Source organism: Ciconia boyciana, chromosome 5 (genome assembly GCF_034638445.1).
Source record: "Ciconia boyciana chromosome 5, ASM3463844v1, whole genome shotgun sequence".
Classification (NCBI taxonomy): Eukaryota; Metazoa; Chordata; class Aves; order Ciconiiformes; family Ciconiidae; genus Ciconia; species Ciconia boyciana.
This window is the reverse complement of record NC_132938.1, coordinates 78,312,885-78,333,752: the sequence shown is the minus strand read 5'-3', so window position 1 is coordinate 78,333,752 and position 20,868 is coordinate 78,312,885. Positions and strand designations below refer to the sequence as shown.

Sequence of the window (20,868 nt, the reverse complement as noted above, 5' to 3'; positions counted from 1 at the left end):
ATGGTCTTACCAGCAGAGAACTAGCTATTTATAGAAAAGACTACATGACATTGCTATTTTTTGAGAGTCTGTGATTTGAGCTCACTATGACAATGGCAGATCACTTATGTGAAAAATGGAGGTTTATTACAAGATAGCAGTCCTTCTCCTCTTGCTACCTCCAAAGGAACAGAATGCCACATCATGCTGGTGAGGTGCTGTTCCCTTAACTGCCAAGGCAGGAGAGATGCCACCAGCACAGCTCCCTCGTGCTACTCAGCCTCCCCTTGTAGTCTGCTGAGACCAAAAGTGGTGTCTTGATTGCATGTATTTGTTGATGCTGCCTCTCTGGAGAATGCAATTAATGGAAGCAGCAAAGGCAATCCCACCGGATTATTTTCTGAGACTGCCTCACTGAGTCCCTCACTCTGGTAGTGAGGAGGTGATGAGCATCATCTCCATCCGGTGTCTCTTGGCTTGCTTGGGGCTGCCTCCTGTGTTTGTTAATTTCTAGGGCAGAAACAAGTGCTGCTGCAATAGGTAAGCCTAAGCAGCATTCTCTTGCCAGGTGAAGTTAACCAGTTTGCTGTACTTCTAACACCAGTGTGCTTGTTTGAGAGACGTCGACAGTGGTGCTTCTGTTTTGCCAGTGAGGACCACCTGTTCTCTCCATTTAAATCTTTCATGATGAGGTAGGAATGAAAAGCTGTACAGTGCAAAATAAGGGAGAAGTATAGAGTAAAAGGGAAGCTGGTTCCATGTTTGTTATGTTGCAAAGCAGCTAAAATGTATTAAATCTGTGTAAATAATAATAAAAAAATGGGCCACATCTGGTATGATTTTGGATATCAAAAGTCTGAGATCTAATCACTGTCTGACTCCTTTTAAGGTCATGTACTAGAACGCATCAACATGACCAATTTTTACCTGGTTATTTGTGTCCATTAACTTGGGTGTGGTGAAGAGGGGAATTTGGAACTGCAAAAACTCAATGACAAAAGGATGCAAAAGATAAAGTTGGTAATTAGCACTGAATTGCTGTTTCTGCAACTGTTGTTGTAATAGCATTCAGAGCGTAGAATTCAAGCTAGGTCAACACTGTGCTGTTTTAAAAATTCCCCTGTAACAATACTTCAGTTTATCCCTGTAAAAACTCACATCCCCAGACAGCGAGCTTAGAGAGAGAGGTCTCAAAAACACCTGTTAGAAATAATTACAAAAAGATGAATGTAACCTTTTTACACTAAGTATTAAACTAAAAGAGCACGTTACTATATAACACTATTTGTAGACTATGTGTAGGCCTGGTGACAGTGCTTAAAGGAAAAATGCTGGTTTTGAAAAGACATTGGATACACAGTGAGTAAAACACTGCCAACTTCAGCAATCTAATGTTAAACATCAAGTTTATTTTTCACTGTATAGTGTTGACTTTTTTTTTGGTTTTTTAGCAGTGCAGTTCTGTCACTTTGGGATGCTCTAACTAGTCCAGTACTACCTGTTGGACAGGCAGTAAAAGAGTATGCCTATGACAAGTGAAGTATGGCACATTCACATGAATTTTTGTAATTGTCCATCTCTAGGGTTAATAGGATTGGGGCATGTGTATGGTGCATTGTATGTGAACTGTGTGATGGTAGCTGGTCACATATATCTGGATAATTTTTTATATATAAGCAACATTAAAATAGAGCAACAGAAAGAACCACAATTTTAATCATCGTTTATGATGACAATTATAAAATATTATGTTACAAATGTATGGAGCTACATATTTGTCTTAAACTTACGGAGTTTAAAATATGTTTGTCATATATTTTAAAGCATAAGTCATCATTCCTTTAACTGAAAAACTGAGCATGAGTTATCCAAAGTCATGTGACTGCTCATATCTGACTGTTGGTGCAGAGCAATTTCACTGAAGTGAATTAGTTGTGTTGGTGCTTTGTCTTGGTGGAAAATAAGGAGATCTGTGGGGGCTGGGAAAACACCTTGGGTGCTTTTGGTTGTGAAATGGGTTATTGATGGATCAGTACTCATACAGAAACTTTCATAGAGGGAGAAGTTTGAAATTAGATTAGTATCCATTTTTCTTCTTCCATTGAGTTTTCAACCTACAGTTTCTTTTATTCCATAAAGGGATTTACTGTTTGCTGTATACCTCTGCTGCTCTTCATCTGACCTTCATCACTGTGCTGCCCACTGAATTTCACTTAAAGGCTGAATAAGGCATATGCATCAGACTGGGAAATTTGTCAGAGAATTGCCTCAAACACTGAGATAAATCTTGTGAGAACCAGATAGAACTAGCTAGAAAATATTTTCCAATCTCACAGAAGTGTCATTTTTTCAATTTTGACCTTTTTTCCCTGTGTCACACTGAAACGATGTGGAAAACTTTCAACTGTTTTAGTAAAAAATACTCAAGAAAGAGAGAGATTGATCTATAGCAGTCAATAGTCTGTTGAGTAGGCACCTGCTCTGACATCTTGGTGGAGCACATCTAAATGGAGAATCCAAATCAAGCGGAGCAGGGATTGGACTCCAACTCCAGCAGTCACTTCCCTGGTGAATGCCCATTCCAGAAACCTGCTGTCTGCTCTGCTTTTGTGCACATGCTCTTGTTTTTAATAGAAATTCCATTCTGGACGTGAGAAATGTTTTTTGTTTAAAGTTTTGTCAGACTGTTTCAGTGAAAGTTGAAAAGTTTCAGTTTCAACAAATTGTTATCCTCCAGTGGAAAAACTTTTCACTGAAAAGTTCCCAGCCCAGTCTACTTCTGAGTTTGCCTTGTACAACATCTTTTTGAGGAAATTCTTATGATGCAGAACATTCATGCTTAAGGAGGACATGTTTTAAAGGCAGTTATTGGTTAATCATTCATTAAGAAATCCAGGTGAGGTTCTTGTCTGTGTCTGTGCAATGCAAAAAAATGCATTGTTGGGGGCTGGTAGGCAGCAGAAGTGGGAATGGTTGAAGCCAGCCATGCCCCAGTGAAACAGAGGTGGAAAAGGATCTTGAGGCAATAGGTACTCAGTACTTCATTCTTCAGTGCCATAAAAATTCTTACTGCCAGGTCAGGTTGTTACCTGGTGTTTGTTCAGCTCTTTGTAAGGCCATGGTGTAAACCAGAATATGGAAAGAATCAGTTAAAAAAAAAAAACAAAAAAAAAACCAAAAAAAAAAACCCCACCCCCCCAATATTTTTGCCAGAGAAGGCCAAGGCTGTTTTTAACTTGAATCATTTCAGGTTTGAAGAGCAGTTGCGGTTATACTTGCCCAGCTAAGACAAGACTGAATGGTTGCGATTGAGCGAGTTGAAAGAGTGGATGAAGATGGGGAAAGGAAGAAGAATTTCTGAAGCTAGTCTCGCCAAACAAAACTTAATCATGTGCATTTGTCCAACAATATTCCTGTAAAGGTAGGGACTGAAAAAACTAGGGGGGGAGTAGAATGTAGCAGCTGTCTCATGCTGAACAGACTGAGAATTGAAGCAAAAATGTGTCCACTAAGAAGGGAGGCAGTAAGCTGATAAGGAATGCTCAGAAGTATCGTTCAGCTGCAGATACTAGGTTAGTATTTCAGAAATGGGCTGACTGCTCCACGGCCAGGAGAGCAGCAGCACTCCGTGCCATGGGAAGGGTGGCCACTGCAGCACCGAGCCCCTCAGAGGGCAGGTTTAGTGATGACTCCGAGGAAGGCGTGCTCACTACTGAACCCTCCTTTCTCTTCCTGCTCCATCGGCTCTCTGCCTTATCTTCTAGCTCTGGACTGACTGTGGGCCAGCTGTTTCCTTGCAAAAATTAGCCCTTTCTTTGTGCTGGCACTCATAATTGCTATCAGAGAGAAATTGTGTTAGAAACTGTGAGAAGGGAAGTTAAATTCTTCCAGGGATAGCAAAGAGCCTGTAAATTTTTCTGCTTGTTATTTGTAATTTATGTGTATATTTGTTTTCAAGTGATACTTCTCCTAATGGTACAGTGTGGCATTGATGTTTCTGAGCTTTCACCAGTAGATTCCAAAGTATGAATGGCTTTTGCCATTTTAACAGGCTGTATTTAGCTGAGAAGCTAGCAATGATAGGGATTCTTCCTAGATGCTCTGTATCCCAACAGCAAAGGTTTTATGTACTGGTAACGTGCCATTTTCAACCTTTTATAGAAGCAGAGTAGAGTGGCAACTGGGAATAATTTTAGTGCGTTGCTGAGTATTAAAGGATCTGTGACATAAGGTGAGGCAAGATTTGCCAGTGCTTTGTCCTGTATGGTGTTAATGCAAAAGAGTTGTAAATGTCATGCACCATTAAACTGGCTTTATCTAAAGGAGAGAAGGAGAGTAGAAGAAAAAGAGAGTGAAAGAATGAATGAGAAAGGAGTAAATTAAGATTGGGAAAGAAATTAATATAGGAAGAAGAAACAAATTACTAAGTAGATGGCATTTGAACTGTGCCTGTAAAAGAGAACACAACATGGAACCACCAACAAACTCCTTTAGGACTTCATAGGTAGGTTTATGCCTATTTTCAGTTCAAGTAAATTTGATGTCAAGGTATTTTTGCTTAAAAATACCAGTTTTCCACAAAATGAACTCAAAAAATCCCCAAAAACCGACCTGCCACATTGCAAAAATGTTAAGTCTTATCACAGAGTATGTTTGAGTGGCAGAGTAAATTGTGATGGGTGTTTTGGGTTTCCCATGTGTTCTTTGCTCACAGAACCCAGGCAAAGAGCCTTTAGTTTTTCTGATGTTGCTTTTAATGTACCAGCAAGTAAGCCAGATGTTCCTGCTGTGTTGACTTGATTCACTGGTGTCTTTATATACTCCATTTCTTAAGCAGCCTTGAAGAGGGAGATTAAATGTGTGGGAGGGGGCAAAGATGGTAGAAGCTTCCAGCTTACTTCCTTACAGATACGGAATTTAAAATTGGCCTCAGCGTTAGCAAGTGTACCTTGTCTGAATGAGGTGTCTCATGCCCTTGTGAACAGCGTTCATAAGATACGAGGTGAGCTGTTAGGAGGATGGGTGCATGCATGCTGGATGTCATGCTTGTGTGTCTTCATACACGTCTGGTAAAGGTGCCAGACTGAATTCATTAGCATCAGTTTGCTTCACTCTATGCCTCTGATACAGAGTTCATCTAAAGCTTTGGGAAAGCCATCTAATTACTTTGTGCCTGACTTATTTCCCCGCTAGTAAAGTAGGGAATAATAACAACAGTGATGAGATTATTTATGAGGTCCTCAAACACAATGATAGTAGGCTTTATAGACACCTGATGCATAAAACAATGTTTTCTCTTTTTTTCTAACATTCTTCCTTGTCCCTGTTTTTAACCTATCAGAATTACTAGTGTCTGTGCAGACATTGTCGTCTTAAAGAAAATTATCTTCAGGACTGATCAGATCTGTTTATCTGAGTTTGAGCCATTGTCAGGTAAATGTTGGATTTTCCTGCTAAGGAGGAGTTCACCGAACCCTAAAGTATCTTAGTTTGTATTGAGAAAGTCAACTTTATGATTATTAATTCTTTCTCAGAAATGAGAGCATTGTAGCTCTTTTGAGTAAAGTTACCTTTTCCAACGTTATTTCTCTACATTTGAGGGTTGGTGAGATTAATTTTTTTAAAAGCTGGGGCAGGGAGGATGAGGGGGAGAAGGTCTCTTTTCCTTTCTCAGCTGCCTGCTGCCCTCTTGTGCTACGATGTCATCTTTACATCGGTGTGTTTACTTGCCATCCATAAAGGCAGTCGTAAGTTTGAAGTTGCTTCTTGATTTAATGAAATGCTAGATTTGGTGTGCCAACCTCACACGTTTTTCTGTATTTCACTCCCTGCAGATACTGTTTTCCCTTCAGCCCCTGTCTTAATATAAACTGGCTCTGGCCTTGACACCTTTTTCATTCATTGTCTCTACATTTGTTTTAAGGTTTTAAGGGAGGATGGAGAGCGCTGCTCTGTCACAGTGTTAAAGCATTTGTTTGATCTGTTGTGATAAGCTTGATATGGAACGTACTGTATCATTCCATTACATCTGGTTCGTCAGTGGTCCCTTCACTTCTGTGGCTTAAAAATGAAAATCTTTCTGACTTCCTTGTTGTAAGGATGTTCTCCCATGGATGATCCTTTGATATTCAGCCTAGAGAGGCTGCCATGAATTCGTGAGCCATCTTTTTCTTGTGTAAATTTGCACCGGTTGATAAACAGCAGTTGTGATGAGTAAGAGGTTTAATGCTACTGTGTAGTGGCCCTTATAAAGTTATGTTCAACTGTTTTTTCATTTTAATGGAATTGCACAGCTGATGTTTATGTACCATGTAAGTGTCTGAAAATCCTTGAAAACAGAAAGGAAATTGGAGGAAGCATAACAGAAGGAGGAAAGTGAATTGGAGTTGGAGAACCAATGTGGGAAATTAGAAGAATGGGAAGAAGAAAGATGGAGAGTCAAGGATGGGCATGGAGAGGGGACAGGAAAGAGTAAGGGAGAGAGGTTTAAGGATAAGGTCATCTTCAAAAGGTGAAAAGAGAGAAAAATGAGAAATCTCTTCACAAAGAAACTAAAAGGGGCAGGAGAAATCCTGATAGGTTGTTGGACAGTTAATGAAGGGGAACTTGAACACAACATCCATTTGTACAGCCTCTTGCAAAGGGAAAGGAGAAGCTAAAGAGGCAACCTGGCGTGGTAAGGGAGGCTGCTGATATCCTTCAGAAAACTGGTGATGTACTCAAATGAAGAAAATAGGATGATAAACTGCCAGATACAGTGTCAAAAATTAATAAATAAAAGATGGGCTAAAAAAGAGTTTGAGGTAACATCTAGCAAAAATTAATACTAAATCTTCTTCTAAACGTAGGAGCAAGAAATGCTCCAAGAGTGTTTGTAAGATGATGATCAACTATGACAGGACTGATGAAAAAGAATAAGACTGTCAAAGGCAAGCTAATTAATTATTTGTGTAGAAGAAACTACAAAGTTCAGTTTGGAATAAAGTGAGAATGTTGGCAACTTTCTTCATGAGGAAACCATCAACAGATCTCTCGGGAACTGAAGTGGCTAAAAAGTCTGTGGAACAACGTTTTAAAACAAACAGTGGCAGGCCACTGACGATATTTGCCCAGGAGTTCTGAAATAGCTGAATTGCTAAGTGGGGCATGTAACCTCTCACTCTAAACCGCCATGATAGCTGAGAACTGGGTGGCGATGAATGGGGAAGCCAACGTTTTGAAGAGGTTCCACAGGGAGTCTAGGAAACTGTGAAAGCTAGCAGACATTACGAGAAAAAAAAAAATGAATGAGTGGGTACCTGAGTAAATGTAATCTGCTTAAGAAGAGTCACTACGGCTTTTGGAGAGAAAAATCCTGCCTTGCAAAGTGTTTTTGTACTGCAGTATCCTGCAGTACAAAGTTGTACTGCAGTACAAATCCTGCAATATTTGTACCGCGGTATCCTGCAGTACAAAGTTGAAAGGATTAACAGTCATATGGATAAAGGTGATTTGGCTTCCCTAGTCATGTGGATTTCAAAAAACGTATGGATTTCAAAAAGTATCCTCCCTGAAGGATACTAGGCATCAGTAGACTTAAAAGGAAGGTCATTGCATGGGAAGCTAATTGGTTGAAAGATAACAAACAGAAGACAAAATTGTAATGCAATTCTTGTAATAGAGATTATCTTGGGAAGGTTTGCTAATGGTAGGGCAGTGAGGATAAGGGCAGAGCATAAGAAGTTCTGGAAAATCCTTTCAAGACCGGGCAAAAGAATGGTGAAATTCAGTGTTGATAGAGGTAGAGACATGTCTATGTGTCTGTGCAGGGGAAATCCTATCTTTACATGTAAAACAGTGGGCTCCAAGTTGTACATAACCACACGAGTGGCACTTTCAGGTAACCTGATACTTACACGAAATTGTCAACTTGTGGCTTGGGAGCAGTCAGAAAAGCAAGTTAAATGTTAGGAATTAAGAATAGAGAACAGTAAACATCACTGCTATTGTAGTTGATGTAGTTGAGCGAACAATCAAAGGGAAGGTTGCTGGACATAAAGATGGCAAGGTGCCTAAAGGCAGGGTATGGTGAATATTTGGTGTTTATGTACATTTAGAAGTAGGAATCTTACTCCCTTCTAATGACAGCAATAAGAACAGGGAGTGTATTCACTGCATACCTTATCAAGTCCCTGACTTAGGAGGATTGTCTTAAGTTCCATATACAGATGATACAGAGAGATGTTCTGGATGACCTCAGTTGAAAATGTACAGATAAATTGTTATCTATTGGCAAGTTGGTACCAGCAATGAGTTTTGAGGACTCGATCTGTATTCTCTTGCCATAGCATATAAATCTCTATTGTAATCAGCGTTGCTTCAGAAAAAGTTTTGGAGGTATTCGTTAAAGATTATTGTTGCAGGTATTTTGTTATACCTGGGAGGGTTACTGCCCAAGGACAATGCTGCAAGTAGCCGCTATCCTTGTCAGCTTCACTGCGAACTGCTTTGCTTCTTGGAGCTACAAGCCAATATCAGGATAAACAGCAAGTGGCATGACCTGTGAGCCAGGTTTGATCCAATTCTATTTTGAAGGTGATTCTTTGGAAAAATAAGCCAGCTAATGATGTGAAATCAGTGTACAGAAGCTAAACTGTATCAAACCCAGTACCCAGCTCTTGTCCAAAAGAAAATAGAGAGACCTTAACATAGCTTCAGAACATGTGTTTATAGGTAGTATGCTTTGACCTGTGCATATTCATGATTTAAGGTGATTTGTGTTATCTTAACTTTAACTTTCAATTTTCTGAGTGACTCCATATTGCCATACTTTCAATCTTCATCCTTTCTAATTCCTTCAGAAGTTTTAGCTACCATGTAAACCCTTCATCCTCCCTAAGTTGTCACTGATATTTCAGTCTGTTCAAGGTGGAACAGGTATGCAAGAAAGATGCTGAAGTGATGGCATCCTGTGAAATAGGTAGAAACGTGAGATACGAGAACAGAGAAACAAAGCTTCCATCAGAAATAAACAGATTATTCTGTATGAGTAATGCCCCATCTTTTGGGTTCTTAACATCTCTGAAGCCTAGAAAATAGAAACTTTTTTGAGTAATTTTTCAGGTGCCTTTGTTCCGGACTTTTTAAACATACACTTCATAATTTACAGTAGTAACACAATCGGACAATAAAATACTAGTAAATCTTCAGCTGTGTAAGCGGGAGAAGGGAAAACTAAATGGGAAGTAAAGAACTTCGTTGTTATTATCTCTGTAGTGTATCTCAAAGCATACTGTCATGAGTGATTTTTTTTTCAGCTTACCTATGTTTTTATTTGAATTACCATACAATTGTCAGCAGGTGGCAGTACAGCAATTCAGATCATGAGCCTGGACAAAGATGATGTTTGAATAGGCTATGTTCTCTTTCACCTTTTACTCCTTTTACAACATGGATCATCAGCACAAGTACAAAGCAAGAACACTGTAGGACAGTTTTGTTTTGTTCCCCGCCCCCACAGCTGTTGGGACTATATGCAGGGAGTGTAAAAACAACCTTATTGAGAGAAAGAGCATGGCATTTCTGTGCAGTACAAACCAACATATTTGAGATGTTCCAGCTCTGAAAGGGAGTTCTTTTACATCTACACAGCAGTGTCAGCGCACAGATATCTAGGTCAATTTGGGCAAAATTGTGCCTAGACTTCTCAGCAGAGGTAAATAGTTGAGTTATTCTAGTGTTAGCACAATTGTCTTCAGTTTGGGAGGCTTTGTTGTTCTCTGTTGCACCAGCACATATCCATACAATGCACAACATATCCACTGTGCTCTAGCAAATACTTTTGAATGTACCAGAAGCCTAAAGCCTTCTGTTAAAGCTTCTGTGCACTCTGTTTCAGATTCTATGAGGTCTGTAGCATTATAATTGGAGACAATAAACAATGTACTTAGGAAGACAAAGTTGCCTGGCCACAGGGCTTCAGGGTCTATTTGCTTCCCACAATAAAGTGTCTCAAGTACTTACACGCTATCAGTTGCCCACAGCAGAGACACTGTTAGATCAGCCCCTAACAATATTTTTGAAATCATACTTACATATTTAATCTGTATTTATTTTTCATTTTCCGTAGACTTTAAAAGCAAGGAAATGTCTGCTCCAAATATTTTCTTTCCTGTATTTCCTAATGTGATTGTAACTGTAGGTGGGAATACTGAGAGATGCAAGTAAGAAATAAAAGCAGTGTATATGTACAAAATTAAATGTTATACCAGGAAAGAGAGGCTATAGTGTGCAAATATGCACCTGGAGACACTGCATCAGCCACAGACAGTATTCTGAACATCTTGGCTTGCATCTAAATCCTAGGTAGTTTGAGTGAGATTAATCATATCTAATAATAGGCATCAAATATGTAGTTATCTGAGTGAGAACTATTCCCTGTGGTTTTTCCTAGTCGCCTATATTGCATAGCTAGTTTGGAGTGGGATGACTTGTTCCTGAGTATGTCTGCTTCTCTTCATTGAGTGGACAGATGGCTCAGATTTGCCTAATAGTTAACTCTGGGTGAATCCCAGCATACCTGACTTCCACTGGTTTCTTGCGCGCAAAGGTGGGAGGGATTGCTTGGATTAGACCCTATCCTTTTGCTCTTCCCTCCAAACGCTTTTACAGGGTGATATAGGCTGCAAATTCAGGTGTCCACCACCACTGAATTATTTGGGAGCCAAGAGGAGGCAACTGGCACATCCAGCTCATTGGGAGTCAGTCTGCTGGCTCTTTCTTTGAGAGGAAAATACCTACTGGGCAGAGCAGGACTGCTTGTCTTCTAGGAGAGAGATCGTGGCAGCATTGTCCTGCACATGAGCCTCTGTCCTGGATGTAGGAGCAGTTTATGCCTGAAGTCTCCAATGTTTTATGACACTTCTTATTTGTTTTTATTTATTTCTGAAGGCTTGCTTTTTTCTTTTTTTTTTTTAAAGAAAATCAGGCCCAACAAATGCAGATGTGTGATGACAGGAAACAATGGAAGGAGATACTATTTGAGTCAGTGTTTTCTGAACAGGTGAAAAGGGAAGGAATAGCTTTTCAACTGTTTAGTCTTTGTTTTTGTTAGAGCTTTGTTGGAACAAATCCATTTTTGTTACATTTTAGGGAAAAGGCACTTTATAAAAGATAAAACATAGCCACCCTTATAAATTATAATAGCTAAAAATACTCATTTTTTGAGAACTTCAACACATCCTGTCAAATTGGGATGGTGTCGTGGTTTAATTCCAGTCGGCAACTAGGCACCACACAGCCACTCGCTCACCCTCTCCCTGCCCTGGTGGGATGGGGGAGAGAATTGGGGAAAAAAAAAAGTAAAACCCGTGGGTCGAGATACAGACAGTTTAATCAGACAGCAGAGGAAGAGAAAATAATAATGATAAAAGAATGTACAAAACAAGTGATGCACAATGCAATTGCTCACCACTGCTGACCGATGCCCGTCCCGTCCCCGCGCAGCGGTCGCTGCTCCCTGGCCAACTCCCCCCAGTTTCTATACTGAGCATGACAGTGTATGGTATGGAATGTCCCTTTGGCCAGTTGGGGTCAGCTGTCCTGGCTGTGCCCCTTCCCAGCTTCTTGTGCACCTGTCAGACCATGGGAAGCTGAGAAGTCCTTGACCAGTGTAAGCACTGCTTAGCAACAACTAAACCATCAGTGTGTTATCACATTATTCTCATACTAAATCCAAAACACAGCACTATACCAGCTACTAGGAAGAAAATTAATTCTATCCCAGCTGAAACCAGGACAGATGGGAAAAAGGATTGACATTTCAAAGCAAGAGAAAAGTAAGATGAGGAGAGAGAACAGTGAAAACCAGACTGGATAATTGTTACTTCTAGAGTTATGTTTTCAAGTGTTTGACTTTTTATTCTATGTAGACTCAAAACATGAAGTTACTGATTTTTGTTCATGTCAGTCTAAGGAAGTCTAGGTGACGTGATTGAACCTGCTGTGAGTTTGCCAAAAGGAATTTTTTAAGCCTGAAAAGCCAATTTTAAGAAAGATTTTCAAATGAGATGGGAACAATAAAAAAATTAACGATCCCTTCTTAACAGTTATGTAAGAACAGGGGGAAGATAAACTTTGTATACCATGTCCCTGATCTGATCTGGCAAAATCTATGACAGCGTAGGCTAATAAAGAATAAAGTTCACTGAGGGATCTTATGGGTCCCTACTTGTCAGGGTAGGAACAGTCAGAAGTTTTTAAAGAAAAGAACAAGAGAAAATTGTATTAGCTAAAATTATTTAATATCACAGGCATATAAATAAACCAGACCACATAGTCCTTAGTATGAACATTCCATTCACAGAAATGCAATAAATAATTAAATTAGATGAGTCAATTGGTATAAAAATAAAGAATCTTCTCAGGAAAAGTAAATATTATACAGAATTGTATATATCATGCTAAAACACATCTTGACGTGCCTGCAAAGGGCACTTATGACTAAAATCATAAATATATTGTAAAACCTCCCTGGGAGGTAATGAGCTTTTATGGCTTACTCTATGTATTCAGTTAACGAAACATACATTGTTTCTGCAGAGAGTGCAGTTAGTACAAAGAGGGTTCATCTTACAAGTAAAAATAAGTCAAGATTGTGTACACATCTGGAATTGTGATAACTAGTCCTTCCTAGGGTCACAAGTTCCTCCTGGGGCATCTTCATTTTTTCTCCTGAGAACAGTGTCGAAGAACAAGATGATGTCTTCTTGAAGACTGATGTGTCCTTCACTGATTTCCCGTTCTTCAGTTGGGATTCAAATAACACACCCTGAATAATACACTCAACCTTTCATAACTCTGACAAATCAAGGAGTTGGCACGAGGCCTCAGCGTCGTGTAAGTCAAAGCGTATTTGAAGTGTACAAAGCTGCCCACAGTGATTGCGCTGACAGCGCCCTGAAGTGTGGTGTCAACTAAAATCAGCTGCGATAATTTTGTGATTAATACTCCCCATATGTACCTGGACTGGATTGTCCAATAAATACAGTTTTCTGCAAGATCTCAGAACAATTAACCCTCTAAGTTACATTTGTTACAGTTTCTCACTAGTTTTTTTTTTAATCCTATGGATGAGCGTTTTGAATTAAGTTGTTCTGCAGGTGCAAGAAATAGCCTCAATTAACCAATGAGTATATTATGTTTAAAACAACCAAAAAAAAAACCCCTTTAGCACTATGCTTGGTGTGATAAGATCCATAGTTTAAAAACAGTGGAGCAAGTCACTAAACAGAAATAGCTACATTACTTTTACTGCATTACATGCTGCCTCGTGTACAAAACCCAGAAATTGTTCCAGTGTAGGCAGGAGTAACTAGTTAGCTTATGACATTCTGGTAGGAAATTGCTTTTCTGTCATAAAATATCCATCCTAGGTACAAAAGTTTCTTCTCAATGCTTTATAATAATTACTAATAAATACGTAATGTACAATGTTCTCTTTGTTAGCGCATGCTAATCACATTTCATCTGCACCACAAGAATTTCAACAGGCTCTTTTAGGATATTGATTTGAATGCACTTAGCAAATTACTGGAAAAGACATTTACAAATCAAAAAAATACATACTACATTCTTTGTACAAAAATAAAGCTCTTTTCCCCAGAACTCTGCACATGCAAATGGAAGTGAATGAAAAGTGCTGGTTTATTGTTTGGCCTTCCAGGACTCACCAAAAAAAAGCACTTAGTTCATGATAAAGGCATTCAATTAAACTCCTTTGTAAAAATTTAAGTCTAACATTGTGGAAACATCAGCAGGTACTCTGCGATTGCAGCACTTGCTTTGTTATTTTCCCAGTTGTTTTTATCCAAATCTGAAATTAAGTTTTACCCTGACTTTCTCTACTTCTGTAACTTTAAAATCCCTTGCCGTTGCAAGCAGCAGGTTTGCATATTGCTTACCAATTGGTGATGAAAGGACTTCATGGGTAGCAAAGTCAGAGAAACGGGGATAAAAGGCACAGAACACCATTTGAAACTTAGTAGCTTCATTACTTACATGAGTCGTAGTTCATGTTTAGAATGTTAATTCTCATGCAGTAATGTGGAAATGTTGAGGTATGAGATAGAACATTACTCACAGGAAAAACGGTTTTTTAAACAAAACAAAAAAAAGAAAAAAATATGGTCTAAATCAAAATGGTCATCACCAGAAACAAGTAGAATTCACTGTGGAAACTTGGTTTGTTGTTGCCCTGAGGATCTTCCTTCCTCCTCTGACACAGGTTTTTGAGGAGGTTCACGTTTCAGGACAGCGAAAATGTGGAGGCAAAAAAGCTTTTAGTATTAGTTTTCCTTTAGGCTGAAACTGGAATGGAAATATTTTTAATACTACCTCATTATTTTTGGAGGTAACTAAGCTTGTCATTTTCCATCGTAACACTAGATGTAGTTTTCCAGTTTCCTCTCTATACAACATTTCTACTAAGTAGAGAGAAAATTAGATGAAAGGTTAATTTTTACTGGAAGGCTTTACGCTCTCTTCCAAGATCAGTTTCCTCATGTGGGGCTAATATCTGTTTGGGGGTAAATTAACAATTACTTCTCAGATGGAAGAGTCTAGAGGTACAGAACCATTGCAAGCAGAATATTGTGGTATATAATTAAGCTGCTGAAAACTAGTTTTAAGTGCTATGATACTCACTTTTATTTTTAAAAGTTTCAATGGTATCTCTGGCCATAGTTCCACAAAAGTATTCAGGATTGAGAAGCTGTACAGGCAGGTTTCCACATAACAAAAAACTTGGCAGTTTTTAAAGAAAAAATTGCAATTAAAACTTAAACCGTTAAAATGAATCAGGAGTAGAGAGAAGGAATAGTGTTAATGGTACATGAATATGAGTGTGAAATATTGTCTTCTGAGAAAGAGCAATATGCATTTGAGCTGCTTCGCTCTGAATAATCATCAGTTACTGTATCTGTTGGACTTTTTGCAGTGGCTGGTCTATACCAGCCAGTCGTGCCTCTGCTGTATTTATCACATTAAGTTGAGGGAGCCTAGGTGGAACTCCATCTTCTGAAATGTGTTTTTCCCCACAGAATCCTGTATCTCCACTTAGAGCATGTGGGTTACTCCTCTCCCTATTGAAACCCATGGCAAATGTGCCATTAACTTCAAGATGGACACAGGTCAGATCCATGCCATACAGTATGATTTGTAAATGTTTTTCCAGTATTTATAAGACAGTTAAATGCAGGATATTTTTCCATAGTTAGCTAAGATACAGTCTAAGAACTTATAAATAATTGTGTGTGTGGTATTATTGTAGATAAGGAAATCGGTCCAAGTAGATACCTTTTGAGGCTTCAAAGCCTCTGCTAATTTTTTTGTTTGTTTTCTTTAAAAGGTTTCAGACATCTCTGTATAAGGTTCATTGAAGATCGAAGCAAAAATACAGGAGTAGCCATCTCATGTATTTCTAGTTCAGCAGAACATGATAGTTAAGTCCCTTAAGAGAACCTACTTTTGTGAAATTACAATTTAATTTTCACTGCAAGGTGAGGCTAGGATCACTAGCCATCCAAATCAGACTCCTTAATATTTTGGGAGAAGCTTTCACTTACCACACACACAGCACAGCATAGTAGCAATGGAAAATATTTACATTTTTCATGTTGTCTTAAATAACATAGTGTCTGCTTTAATAGTAGATTTTCAGTAGCCTTCAGCTCTGGTGTGTCCTATATTAGTCCTTGAATAGCTGTAAAAACAACGCATTGTTAGAAATAGCGTAAAATAAGGATATCTGTAATTGTTTGCAAAATGTCAAAAAGCACCCAGGAGGAATCAGCTCTGATTACCTGTTTGATTAGTTTTGCAAAGCTCTTCAAAAACTCTTTGGGGGTTTTTTTCTCATAAGATTCACATGAAGAGTCACACTGGAAGATAAAGAAAATCATGCCACTTCTAAACAGTGCATCAGAATACTAATATTTCAAGCTTTCTTACTGAAAAATCAAGACGGTTGTAATCAAAGCCTTTTACAAATGGAAAAGCTGAGACACAGGCTATTTCGGAAAGGGAAGGAATATAGTAACGACACCTTTCATTCACATGTTTTGCAGTAATCCCTGTTTTTTGTCCGGCCCATCGCATGGTTGCCAAGTACATACATGCAATTGACTGACAGGATCAGAGTGAATGCCTCTCCCAGAAGTGCAGAAAATTGGACATTTTTAATTTCCAAAGTAATTAAAAGCAGAACGGTTTTTCCCAGAAGTTTGCTTTCAGCAATTCCACCGTTGCAGGTGGTGTCTGCTATAGAAAATAAGAAGCAATGATCACAGTTAGGAGCATTGTGAGGAAATCCTACCTTTCCAGGGTTGCTGAGGGTGAATCGTTTCAAGGTTTTAATGGTTTGGGTGAATGTAGAATTTACTTGGCTGTTTTCTGGTTGTAATTTCAGTGTGCCGCTCTGGAAGCAGGTCACAGCTGTGAACAGGCATCCATCCTAGGGCAGGAAAAGAAGGAACAGTTTTAAAACAAATGTTGCAGCATTTGTTCCTGCATGTGTTAGGTTGTGGTCCATGTGCAAAAGTAAGTATCCAGGATATTAATTGAGAAGATTCAACTGTACTCTTTTTTCTTTTTTTTTTTAAGTTAGTTTTAGATACTCAAGAGATCTTTAACCTTTACTCTGCCTGTTCTTTGATAATTATTTAAGTGTTTCCTCATAAAATAAATGCCTCAAATGTCCACTTGGATATTAATCATGACAGCAATTGAAAGAAAATGCTACTGAAGAGTAGATCATGTTACAAGTAGTAAGTTTTCACAAGCATGGGTATGAGTATTTTCTTTTTAAAAAATTATGAATATCACTCTAGACTGTTCCTCAGTGCTACATGTGGGAATATACTTTTTTCTTCCTAATTTTTGTGCCGTTTCTAATATTACCTACGTAATAATTATACTTAGAATTGGTGTAGAACTGCATATTTTCAAATACTACTGAAATGTTCTCACTTGATAGCATGGGAAATTAAGGTGATGAAGTAAGTTAGTTACCTTACTAAAGGGAAAAGAGGGATTGAGGATGAGAGACAGGGTAAGGAGCCAGGCTCCTGGCTTGAATTGTCTTACTGTGTTGCTTTAAATTCAGGTGCACGTTAAACCTAAGTCAAGGAAAGTAAGCACCATCTGCATCTAGCTTGAAAAAGAAGCCATCTATTCTGATGATACAAATTTTCTGTTGCTGCTGCTTCTCTGGAATTAAAGCAACCTGCCATTTTCCTTTCATGGTGCAGCTGCATATTAGTTTTACTGATGCTAACAGGCTACAAGCTCTCCAGAATCTCCTTTCCTGTGCAGTGGCTGTTCTCCTTCGCTAGGTGCACGACTGTGGAAAATATCACCAAAACTAACCTATAGTCAACAGAGAAAGAAAAGCAGTGTTTACTGAAGCCAGTTTCTAACTTGCCTTCTGTTTTCCAAAGAAGGAAACATTTAGAACTGCTGATTACGCATGTTAGAAAGGCTCCAAAGCCATCATCCCTGTTTTGCATACTAACTGCTACCGAAGCTGAATCTCATCTGGTTTATTAGATGCCACTACAGTTTGCTGCTTTGGCAAGGACAAGGCAACCTTCACCTATGTTGCTTATAGCAAATTTTAATAGCAACATTTTATATTGGTTAGTTATAACATTTTATTTTCCTTAAAAACCACACATTTATGTTTGTTTCAAGCTTCTTACCGTAACCAGTCTTGCTTACTGGAAAAAAAACACTCGTTTTTAAAGAGATTGATTTTCCAGCTGAAACTGAAAACATTTTTTGCCTCATCTGCGATGAGCTGAGAAACCAGCATTTCTCATATATGCTGCCTTTTTTTTTTTTTTTTTGCTGAGTTAACAGTTAGCTGTACGCAGGCCAACAGTCAGAGGACCACAAGGATTGTGGGTTTTAGTATGTTGCGATGGGTTAAGCACTTTGATGAAGAGGCATTAAAAAGCTTAGACCACTGGTAATGTCTGGGGGGGGCTAGGCAAATGTGTAAAATATTTGTATTGGAGGCAATTTGCAGCAGTAGTCTGCATCTGACTCAAACTGACTTTACAGATTAGCCTGAAAAACCTTCACTTCCTGAATTAGTGATCAGCGGGGTTAGATGCTGATCCGATGTAAATCAACATTGTGTCACTGGCTTCAGCTGCAATGTCAAATCACCAGCAATAGATCTTATTTTCCCTCTGGTCTTGGATCACTTCAGCCCTAAGACTACTTTTTCAGCCTCAGCATGTTTTCCCTTCGGTTGATGTCCTCTGAGCTTTTAAACTTCTCACTTTTTAAAAAAAGAAAAAAAAAGATTTTTCATTGTTGAGTGTACAAGGAAATTGTGTGGGATTGAATTGGGGCTAACACTCAGTCCACTCATAGGAACCTCAAAGAAATCAAAACAAATAGTGATAAACCACTGAATTTGGAATGTTATAAAAGGTAGTCTTCTTCCTGAATATTCAAGGCCAAATGTAAATCTGGCATAAGCAGGTTATCATAGAAGCAATATTTTGATATTTGTAATACAGTTTTATGAAAGACTTTTTATGAAATCCAGTTTCATTAGGGCATGATTGCACCTAATCACCCTGCGTGCAGCTTTGGCACACTAATTCATATCTTAGTATTTGGACAAATCAGTAAATGCAAATTTCACCCTGCTGGATGAGAAGTTTGTTAATGTGGTTGCTGGTGATAATTACTATTAGCACACTAATAATTGGTTTTTTTAAGTTTTTCATCCGAAGTTGAACCTGTATCAGCTTAGTACGTTCTAAGTATGTGAATTCTCTGTCTCCTCTAGTTCTCAGCAGAGGTACTTGGGACCTCCCAGAATCAGACTGTAAAGCCCTAAGCTGCAAATAAACTGTTGTCTTCCTTCCTGAGGTGACCATGTTTTTTGAGGGGGAAAAAAAAAAACCACCTGATTAAGCGATTAGTCACTAGTTGTATTGGCTTTGTTTCAGAGGTAGTTAGCAAACACTGCAGTAAAATGACAGCTAATCATCTCGTCCTTTTCACTTTGACACCACAAGTTAGAAAGAGTGTTAATGAAAAAAACCCAGCAATTAGTTAGGGTGCATTAGGTGTTTGCACTGCAGTTGTTTCTAGCAATGAACCAGAAGAAATGTATCTGTTTTGGTCATGCTTCCATATGTTTTTGGCAAGTAAAAAATGCACCCAACTGTAAAGCCTGGGAGGAGGCTAACAAAACCTGTGTGAAACAAGGTGAGTTTTTTTCATTTCTTCTTGTTTTTTTGCAAGAGAGTTCACAGTCCTGAGTAAATAGCTTTATGCTCTGGGCGTTTTTCAAAAAACTATGCATAATGATAATTTTTAGACGTCAATCAAAATTGTTTGCTTTCTGAAATAGTTGTCAGGGCTCAAAAATCAAAACTACCGGTAAATTTAAGACAGCTGATAACAGAAGTATAACATTAGATTAGCCACGGCTAGCTCTACACCTTTGTTGCTCTAGACCTTTGTTTGGGGATTATCAAAAGAAAGCAGGATGCATTTACCTTCTAAGCTTTTGAGACATGTTTTTACTATTATTAGCATTTAATTTCACGGTAAATCCTGCATCCTGCCACTTGCGAGTATGCACACACTTTCTGTGACTCTGGTGTAATTTACTACATACAAGGAGTTCCTTGGAACACGCAAAATATCATCATTAAATAATGTATAAATAAATATCTGTATTAAAAAGGAATTCACAGGGACCTGTTCTTGTAATTTTAACTAGTTATAATCCAAAGAGAATACTCGCAGAATGCAGTTTTATCTTCCCGTTGATAGCACAGCCCTTGCACACAAATAGTCTCAGAGAAACCAGTGAGACTACATATGAGAGGAAGCACTATGTAATACGGCCTTACAGTGCCACTCTTGGCATTTAGCTTCAGTGGGAGGGAAAGGGGGGGTCACTTTGCGTTCAGCTCAGCAATGGTCCCAGCATAGCTGGAGCTCATGGCAACTGGAGGCACTTCCATCCCAAAACCTGCACCCCAAGAGCACTCCTGCTCATCTGGGTCTTGTATTAATCCTCACTCTTAGCACCATTTCTTGAGTAAACGGAATACATACAAATTTGAATCTGTGGGTGTGTTAGAATACACACATGATAGCAAAATAGTAATTAAGATGACATAACATAAACACTTCTGCCATTAAAAATCCAGAAATAAGGAACTTTGATGAAAGTATTTTCTTATTCAGTCTAGCTTGCATTAAGAGTACTAGGTCAGAGATGTGAAGAAGAAGGCATCTTCTATTTGTCAATAGAATAAACCAGTACAAAATCAAATTGATATAATTAGAAAGAAATGTTAAAGCCGTCTCACCACAGGGTTTTCTGGTGTATGCAGCAATTCAACATCCTACAATGAAACAAATCTAAGTTAGAAAAGTTTAACATTTCAAAGTGATATCCCTCACAAGATATATTCTAAACAATACATAATGCTTGAAAATAATTTCAATATTATGACAAATACTTTGCTTACCTTATCTTTCACTGTGCTTTCTAACAGTTTAATTGTCTTGAGAAGCTGTTTGTATTTTGCTATTTTTTGTGGAGCTGCAGTCAGCGCCATACTGGAACAGAAGAAAAGCATACAGAAAATAATCATCCTCTCCATACTGATGAGTTTTGTTTTAAAATGTGCCAGGAGCAAAGTTGTGCTATTCAAGATGAACACTTCAGTTTGAGCTGTGCTCAGGTATGCTACGTACCTACCTATATATTGCTCCTTGCTGGAGATGTAAAACCCACCCATTTCAGTTTGGAAAGCTTTGTAGAATGGATTAATGAGTAACCCTTTTTTCTTTTCCACTGGCTAGGTGCAT

At 38.6% G+C, this 20,868-nt stretch overlaps 1 protein-coding gene across 1 annotated transcript; it reads right to left on the bottom strand.

The window, feature by feature from the left end:
* Positions 1-6,917: 6,917 nt before the first annotated feature.
* Positions 6,918-20,660, bottom strand: IL21 (interleukin 21). Its single transcript, XM_072863414.1, has 5 exons — positions 20,526-20,660; positions 20,364-20,399; positions 16,331-16,468; positions 15,819-15,896; positions 6,918-7,106 (listed from the first exon to the last, which is right to left on the bottom strand). Exons 1-5 carry the CDS (start codon positions 20,658-20,660, stop codon positions 6,918-6,920), a joined length of 576 nt encoding a protein of 191 aa, XP_072719515.1.
* Positions 20,661-20,868: the final 208 nt, after the last annotated feature.